General features: G+C 43.1%; 1 protein-coding gene across 1 annotated transcript; it reads left to right on the top strand.

The window, feature by feature from the left end:
- Window positions 1-286: 286 nt before the first annotated feature.
- Window positions 287-5184, top strand: HSPE1 (heat shock protein family E (Hsp10) member 1). Its single transcript, XM_067298900.1, has 4 exons — window positions 287-485; window positions 2584-2748; window positions 4177-4266; window positions 4827-5184. Exons 1-4 carry the CDS (start codon window positions 483-485, stop codon window positions 4875-4877), a joined length of 309 nt encoding a protein of 102 aa, XP_067155001.1. The 5' UTR covers window positions 287-482; the 3' UTR covers window positions 4878-5184.
- The last annotated feature ends 4317 nt before the right edge of the window (window positions 5185-9501 follow it).

Below are 9501 nucleotides of genomic sequence, written 5' to 3'. Positions count from 1 at the left end.
AGCATAGCCGCCGCCGCCCCGCCCCTGGCGCGGCCGCACGCCGCGCCCACCGCCCGCCCGGCCGCAGCGCTGCGGTCCCCCCCCCCCCCTCCGCGCATGCACCCTGGGGCCGCCGCATGCGCCACTCAGGTTCCGGGGCCCGCCAGTTCCAGAACCTTCTGGAACGCTCATGCTCGCCGCAGGTCAAAGGTGACGTGATCTCACTTCCGGGCTGGTGCGGGGCGCGGGGGCCAACTGGGGCCCCTGCGGCGCGGGCTGCGGTGCGACTGGGACGGCAACCGCCTTCACCAGCGGGCCGCAGCCCCGGCGGGGAAAAATAAGCGGCGGAATTACGGCTCACCCGGGCCAGGGCGGGCAGAAGGGCCCCGCCCCGGGGCGGGCCGCGCGGGGGTGGGGGCGCGCGCATGCGCAGGCGGTGACCTTTTTCACGTGTGCGCGGCGCAGGCCCGGGTCACTCGGTGGCGGGGAGCGCGGCGGCCGCCATGGTGAGTGCCCGCCGCCGGGCCGGGCGGGGCCCGCGGTGCTGCTGCTGACCGGGGGCGGTGGGGCGGCTCTGCGCCGCGCGGGGGCCTGCAGGGCTCGCTCGCTGCCCTGGCGCGGCCCCCCGCTGCGCTGCGGGCAGCTCCCCGGGCCGGTGCCGGAGACGTCGCCGCGGGGCGGCTCCGAGGTGCCCGTGAGGCTGCCGGACGGGCCGCGCGGGGGGGCGGTTGGCGGGCCGTGCCGTGCTGCGCCGCGCTGCGCCACGAAGGGGGGGGGGCTGGCGGGCCGCGCCGCGGGGAGGATGGGGGAGGGGGGCGCTGGGCCGGGCCGCTGCGCCACGCGGCCGCGCCAAGGCGCCGCAGGCCCCGGGGGCGTTTCGGGAGGCCGCTGGGAGCGGGGCAAGGTCACGCAGCCCTTGACGGACCCGCTGGGCCGCGCGCGCGGAGGCCTCCGCGGCGGTTCCCTTGGGCCCCGTCAGAAACCGGGGCCGAGTGCGCTGCTCGGGCGGCAGCGACCGTGCTAGCGAGGCAGCGCGAGGTGCGTTGGGCAGCGCAGCCGGGGCTGCGGTTTGGCTCCAGAGAGCTTGCGCGCGAAAAAAGACCCCCAAATCCTCTTATATTCTTGACTGCTTGGTCTCTCTATTTAGCAAGCTTTTATAGGTTGATCTTACTGTGAAGAACAACTATGCAAGGACAGGGGTGTCCTTGTTCTGAAACTGCATTTTTTTTCCCTCGTGTTTCTACTGGTGTAGGGAAGTAACATTTCTTAAAGTTCAGTATAAAATGTCCATGTTCATAAGTCTGGTTGCTTATTTCAGTTAAACACAGGTCACTCGAAGAATAAATGAAGTCCAGAGCTATTACCTTTGCAGAGGAAAGGGATGCAGCCTTTTCCATCTGTGGGTTTTTCTACACTATAGTAGCAACAACAGTTTTTGAGGGGGACGGGGACAACACTTTTCATTTACTGGCATTTTTGTGTGTTGTCCCTGTAACTTTTGAGATATTCCTGATTTTTAAAGCATGAGAGTGTATGTTGATGGGTCACAGTGAAGGGGACCTTGGATGCTAGAACCTTGTTTCTAGTTGTTTCTATGGGTGTTCTCTGAGTGGGCTCTGGATACCTGTTTAGTAGCGCACTGTCCCCATGTGACTTGGCAAGTCTCCAGATCTTTCCACATACACCAGAGCATGTTTCTTATCCCTGACCCCTGTTGTTGAGATTCTGCACTTGCATTTAGTAGGTGGGAATTGGGCTACTGTTTCTGAAATGCAGCCAGTAGCAGTAGGTAGTAGCAAAAAATTTTAACTCTTAAGCAGAGATAGCTATTGACTGGTTTCCTACATGAAGGAAAAGCAGTCAAGGTAGAAATGTGCCTAGCGTCTTATTGACTTACAGAAACCTTCACTTTTTTTACAAAGTTGCAGTCTGTTTTTAGAACTCAGCATGAATAACTGCAATCTCCCTTCAGACTTCAAACTTCAGAAGCTGTATATGGTTTTGTGAAGTACTAAGCCTTGAAAGCATCTGAAACTGACTTGATGTGGTACCTGCTAGGTTTTTGCTTCTTTACTATTAAACACTCCAGTACAGCGGATAAAAATGCAACTGGCCCAAGAGATCCTTAATCTTCATTAAATCTGGTTGTGACTTGATAAATACATTTCGTATAACCATCAGTAGTGATGCTAACTAAACTATAGTAGCATTAACGGTTTATGATCAAGTAGCTTAAAAGCCAGTGGAGCTTTCCAGGCAAATGAGAAGGCAGCTCCATCTGGTGGTGGTTTATTACCTTAACTAGAGTACATTTTTGTTCTGCTGAACAAATTGGATTGCCCAGTGTGTGCCTGTTAATTCTGCTCAAGAGAGAATTGCTTCCAGGCTTGAGATGCAGAACACCTGTAATTCAGCTTTGCTTGTTTCTGTAACAATTTCTGGTGCAGTTAAAGGTTGCATATACTTGCCACTACTAAAAACAAATGCTTAGCATCTTAAATTCTTGACTTCTCTCAGAAGAGAAATCACTTTGGGGTTTTCAACTTTTTAATGGCAGTTTTGTTGCAGTGATCCTCCAGTTACAATATACAATTATTTTCACAGGCAGGAAAGGCATTTAGGAAATTTCTTCCCCTCTTTGATCGTGTTCTGGTTGAACGATGTGCAGCTGAGACTGTAACCAAAGGAGGCATCATGATTCCAGAGAAAGCTCAAGGGAAAGTGCTACAAGCAACGGTAGTGGCAGTTGGATCAGGAGCCAAAGGAAAGGTAAATACATTTAACTTTAGGTAGAATTAGTAATGGTGTGGTGGTAGTTGGAAATTTATCATAAAAGTATTGGTTGCTGTATAAATTTAGTGATATCTCACAAAAACAAATGAGGATGATGAGTGAAGGTTAAAGTGCAGACTTGGAGAGGAGGTAGGAATCTCAAGTGTCCCCCCTTCCCCCATTGGTACTGACCTTGATTTCCAGTTTTCCTCTTATTTGTAAAATGTAAAATAATTGCTTTTTAAAAAATGAATTTTATTGATATTTACAAGCAGCATTAAGCAGTGGGAGGCTTTTTCAGTTTTAAGTACTTAAACTATGTTTTTTCTGGGATGTCTTGTTTGATCACCTTTCAGGTAAAACCTTATGGGATTGGCAGCCCTCTTTCTTAAAATGCTGCTGATCACATGCCTGAATTCCTGTAATTTGTGAGCAGGGTGGAATCCCAGAATGTGGCATTCAATGTCTTATGCTGTGCAAAATATCATTGCCCATATGGATTAGGCTTACTGGACCAAAAAAAACCCACCCAGGAATTAAAAATAAGTGTTAAGTCAGTTTTCTTGAATTTTGCCTGTTTAAAAAAGTCTAGGATCACAAAAAGGACACTCCTGACTTCATTTCACAGTTTTAATCTGTCCATGGCTGTGGGCTTCAGCATTAGAAGTTTTTTTTCCCACCAAAAAAAGTATTGATTTAGTAGTAGTCGTGCAAAATGTGTTTAAAATTTAACTTGTGCATGTTGACCCAGACTTTCTTTGAGTCCCTCCATAGATACTGAGACAAAAAAGCATGATATGGCAAAGCTTTGTATTGTGAAATGGTGTTAATAATTGACCAACAAGCTAATATTTAATTTATAATACAAAAACATAATTAAGTGTACACTAAGACTTTACCAGATATTTCCAAACAATGTATAGATTTGCCAGCAACATCAAGTTAATCAAAGTAACAAAGATAGGAGGGCCCTCTTAACTGTCACTTCAAGAAATTAGCCCTGGTTACAGAATAGGGAAACAGACTTTTCTGATTGTTTTAGAGGGGGATTCCATAGTCTGTCACTTAATTTTTCAGACTTCTGTTTGTTTGTTTTTTCTTAAAGTCAAATCCTCCTCAAAATGCCAAGTGAAGAGTTCACAGTTGTGTTTACACTCAAACTAATGGAAGTGTTTTACATTCAGAAAATCCACTGCAGTTTTACTGTCTGAATATTGCAGGATTCTAATGCTTGAGAATTGACTGGGGTACTCCTGTTCCTAGTTAACTTGTGTATTCTAGTTCTCATTGCATAACTAAAATGTAGAGTTATTGTGATTTCTTGAATGTTTTATATGGGGAAGAATCATTACAGTTTGAAGGAATTTTTGCCATTTAATCAACATGTTTACTTAAAAAAAAAAAATTTTTTTTTCTTTCTTTCAGAATGGTGAGATTCAGCCAGTAAGCGTAAAAGTTGGTGAAAAAGTTTTGCTACCAGAATATGGTGGTACTAAGATTGTACTAGACGATAAGGTAGGTTTCCCAACTCTGAATGGAAACTAAGCTGGTTCCCAGAAGGTCACACTGTCAGTGATAAATATTGTAATTTTTTCATGGGATTGGCAACATTCAAAAAATGCAACTGTTGGTATTCAAGTGGGAGCAGCTGAATCAAGCTAGCTTCTGGTATCTGTACTACTTGCTATTTCCACCCCTGCTTAAAGAAACTAACCGAAGAAATGTCTGGCCTGATCTTTGGGTGAAAGAATTTAACTATATGGTTGGCATATGGAACAAAAAAACCCTAAAGTGCTTTGAAACTATTGGGGGTATACTTATTTTTGACAGGGGAATGTTTACAGAATGCCTTCTAACTGTTTTGCTGTTCCTGTTACTAAAAACAGTAATCTGGTATCTTCCCAAAAAGTATCTTACAAAGGAAAAATTTTTCTGAGAGGTCAACGAATAGAGCAAGTCTTGGTTATCTCACTTCTAATTTTGTGCTTCATGACTGTGGTAGCCCTGACCTTAGGAAACAGAGTATGTGCGAAATAATTGATCTGATAGATACTAATGTGTTTCTTTATTTGCAGGACTACTACTTGTTTAGAGATGGTGACATTCTTGGAAAATACCTGGACTAAACTTCTTGCAGTATCAGTCATCCATTCCACTAAAATGCTGAAATCTTTTTGTTCATCATGTAAATAATGTCCTTTATTTTGTAATAAACAGGCATTGAGTCTCTGAAATAACTTGTGATCTCACTGTAATGATGGAACAAATAAAAATATGTACAGTCAAAAATCAGTTGCTCTTGTTTGAGTTCCACTGAACAGTGAAATTCAGATGACCACCAATCAGCCTTAATTATTCCAGGCAACATCATTTTTATATCCTTATTTCTTTTACTGAGATTGTAAAGGCCTGTACAATAAACTTCTAAAACTATTCTGCTTCTGTTTCAGTTTCTGTTACTACTTAGTGAAACTGAGTCTCAATTGTGTAGTGTCTTGAATTAATCTCTGAAAAATACAGTTCTGCTGTAGTATGACATTTTCACCTAGTTTATATGAAGGTGGGAGATCCATTTAAAATGGTTATAGCATAGTTGCTGCAGTGATGAAGAGGACTCTAATCTAGCTCTGTTTAATGTTGAACTCAAGTGACAGATGACTTTGACTTGTCTCCTTTTTACAGTAGCTATTAGTTGATTACAAGGTGTTTGGTACACTGGAAGATTAATGCACACAAACCACCACGATAATGTAACTGCTACTGCACATGCCCTACCCTAACTAGCCTGCCACACAGCAGTCAGTGTGGAGCTTGATGCTAATGATACCAGTACTAGAACAGAATTGTCCAGTTTACAGATCCAGCAGATCAGACTTCTAATGCTTCCCTTGCGTGTCTCTAACTAAATTTTGCTAATACATAACAAATAACTTTCTTCCAGTAGATATTAATCAGGCAGAACTAAAGCTTTTGTTAACCTTAATGTAGTAATTAAAGAAATCTGCTTTACCCCAGGCCAGATCTCTCCAGCTTTTTCAGGAGCTAGTAGAGGGCTGATCCTTCCCTACATATAGTATTTGACAAATTAATTATACTTTATCCTTAACTACAGCATTCTTAAATGGTGAAACATTGTATGGGCCTAACTTAATTTTTACTCAAGTAATGCTGAAGCAATCAACTTTGCGTATTTTTTAACCACCCTGTCAACCCTATCTTGCCTTAAAAAATGATCCAGGGTTATTCAAATATGACTGCAAAATATGCACTTTATAGAGAATGTTCCTAAAGATACCCTCAGTTGGTATGCATATAGCTGATCTAGTGCAGTCTGGGAATATACCACTACCTTAAATAAAATGGTTTGATGTAGTCTTTCTTACCTGAAATTAATCAGCATGAGTGTTGCTACTGAAACTTTAACACTAGTATTCAAAGGGTAGTGCTCTCATTATGCTCAAGCTATTATGAAATCAACATCACTAGATAAACTGTAAGTCTTACTGTTTTCTTCAGAAGAAAACAGTAAGGATGGTAATGACAAAGATTTTTTAAAACTTCAGTATTTGCAATGTGGAGGATTTCAGCTTTGACATATTCTGTAAAATGATATATTTTCTGGCATGGTGGTTTAGGGTACCTCCCTAAGATAAACTTCAGCGTAGAGGTAGGCTGGAGCCACTTTTACATACACAGATGCCACTTATCACCTAGCAGTTCCATTAGAAGAGTTAATTTGATAATCTTGGCTGTGATGTCTTTTGCCTTTCCCCGCTCCCAGTTTTGTAGTGTGTTGCCTTTCAGTTGGCTACCCCCTATTCTGGAGCTATAGGCAAACTGGGCAAAACTTGTAGTGTTCAAGTAGTTAAACTCTTACTGAATTAGATTGCATACCAACAGGAAGATTCTAAATAAATGCAAAATTGGGTTTTAGTATAAAAAGCCTAAACCTTGAACTCTGCCCTATGGCAGTTTTACATTAATAATCCCAGTGATGCACCTTACATTTGAAATTTAAGATTATCCCACTACAGGAATCTTAAAAGACAACTTACTGTGCAATGAAATACAAACTTACTGAGAAACAAGCATGACTTTATTGTCCATGATAAGGAGGATACACCTCTTTTGGTGTAGTCACATATTGGGCTGCTGAAGATGGGAAGGTATTTAACATATTTACAGCCTACTTAGGTTATGGAAACCAAATAGCCTTTCAATGAGAAAGAGATGCAGCATGAAGCAACTCTAAACAGGTAAATGTTTAGGCCTAACACTTCAAAATTTCTTTTAATAACATCCTTTAGAGAGACAATTTATGTAGGATCCCTGTTCACTGCAGATAATCTCATGAGGTTTCTGCATCAGGAGACACTGATCTGTAGGGGTGCATTGAGGCCAGGAGACCCAAAGGAACAGCGGTAGCACATATCCTACTTATTACTTGCACTACTTCATCTGTAAGTGCTCTTTTCACTCCTCAACCAAGGCTGCACTGCTCTACTAACCCGTTCCCCAGCAGGACTGCACTGAACTGGCACTGCAGTGTTGCCAAACTCACATGCCACAGTTTCGTCTCTCCCTCCCGTCCCCCCCCCCCCCCCAATCCTACCTTTAGCCTGCATTTTCGGGCCTTGGAGATTTTCAGCACCTTGAAATCAGGCTTATTTATTAAAATATTTCACATGGTTGTATCTACTAGCCTTTACATAACTGACAAGAAGTCACATTTTCATGAGAACTTTTGGGGAATAAGAAACTTGAGGATGTAAAAGAAAATGCACTCCTAGGCCTAATCAAATGGAGGACATGCTTAAGTGTCTGATGAATCAATAGACATAGAGAACATTTTATTCTTGCACTGTAAGGCTATCACTATAAGCAAGGACAAGATAACTACTACACAGCCAAGGTGATCCATCTGCCATTACTGTTTTAGTCCGTGGCTGCCTGCCAACTTCTACATCCTCTGGCTTTCATAAGGGAGGGCAGTGTCAATCACAGATGTTCCTTCTTGGCTGTTCATTCCTGTAGGAGTTTAGAATTCTTTCTTCCACAGTTTTCTAGACTATTTCAAAGCTTTAATTTGGGGCAAAAATGTTATACAGACCTGCCCTAAGTGCTTCTCTGGGGCGATGCAATTCTTCCCAGCCTTTCCTCAGGCTGTCTGATTCTTAAGGAAACAAAGTGGACTGCATCAACTTTTCCTAATTCTTTTTCTTACCATTGCAGAAAAGCTTCCAATAGAAGCAGCTATACTCTTTTCAGAAAACCTTTATTGTCCTGCCTATGTTACCCCGCCATGACAAGAAGAGGATTAAACTTTCACATACTAGTAAAAGGAAAAGAAGACAAGGTTCCTAACTGCACAGAAATATACAATAACGACTTGGGCAAATATTCCACTTTTCCTTCATGAACAATGAGGGCCAAGTTAAAAAAAAAAAAAAAAAGAAATTATTCTTGATCTATTTTTGTTACAAACAACTTGCAATCTAAAAAAATATAAAGCGAAAATAATGAGCAGCTTCCAGTAATAAGGGCAATAGGAGAGACCTACAGACTTTAACACCTTGATTAAGAAATACTGCAGATTTCTTTTCTGCAAAACCATGAGTCAGTTCCAGATTGAACTAACATGTATATTCCTCACTGACATGTTTTTTCTTAGCCAGATTTATTTGCATTTTTGAAGCCCCAGTGTCCATGAATTAAAAGTCAGGGACAAATGGAAATGTCAACTCCCCCATTTTTCTGTGCTTTAGATATCAGCTAAACCTTGAAAATGTTGACAGAAAAAAAAAACCCAAACCCCCAATGCTGAATTGTAGGGGCCTTAACCAGCTAGCAGTGCTTTTGTTTTGTGACTGGCTAATTATAGCATCAATCTTTTCAGAAATTAATGCTGCATTACAGCTGATCTAATGAGGTAGTATGACATTTATATCCTTCATCCTAATGCACCAATGTCTCCTAGTGTTATTAACCTTTTCATGGTTTCTTACACACGCTTTTCAGAAATGCTGAGTTTAACCATGTGACTCAACTAACATCTCTTGTGCAGAGATGCTGACCTACAGTTTGGGAGTAAAACAGTAACCAAAGCAAACTGAATTCACATGCCTGAAGTTAAGAATACCACCTCTGCATTACTGTGTAACAAGAGTGGAAGGGCCATTCCTGTCAATATGAACTCCCTGGTTAGCTGGGTGCGTGCATCCAGGCAGGAGGTAACACCATGCCCCATCTCATCAGCTGCACATCACCCAGCTTTCAGCTGTCACGTGGCCTCCAGACCATGCCAGGATTCCCGCAGGTCCTTCTCATGGCGTTGCCCAAGCAAAGCAAGCGCTCAAAACGCACTTTGCTTTGTGATGGGAAATCACAATTAGAGATTTTCAATGTTTTCAACCCAGAAAAGTTTCACATACTATCACTCTCACAGGGCAGAAGGAAAAGGAATTAAGATGGTGAAATGCATGTTATTTAGAACAAGTTTGCTGAGTGGAAAAAAAGCCCAGAGCGTTCACTCTGTAATGCAGTGGAACTAAGGACAGGGACAGGTACCAGTGGTCTCCATTTTTCAGGAAACATCCTACAGCTGAAACCACGTATATATTGACTTCATCGGGGAGGCATCTTAGTCTCTACCCCGCAGCTCCGCTACTCTTGCTCCCAACCAGGCGCCGCGCACACCGCCCAGGCCTCCTGCGCTCCTTCCTACCTGCTCTTCACAAACACAGCCGCTTC

This window comes from Apteryx mantelli, chromosome 6 (assembly GCF_036417845.1).
Source record: "Apteryx mantelli isolate bAptMan1 chromosome 6, bAptMan1.hap1, whole genome shotgun sequence".
In the NCBI taxonomy this organism is placed as follows: domain Eukaryota; kingdom Metazoa; phylum Chordata; class Aves; order Apterygiformes; family Apterygidae; genus Apteryx; species Apteryx mantelli.
The sequence above is the reverse complement of the archived record's forward strand: the minus strand, read 5'-3'. Positions and strand labels throughout refer to the sequence as shown.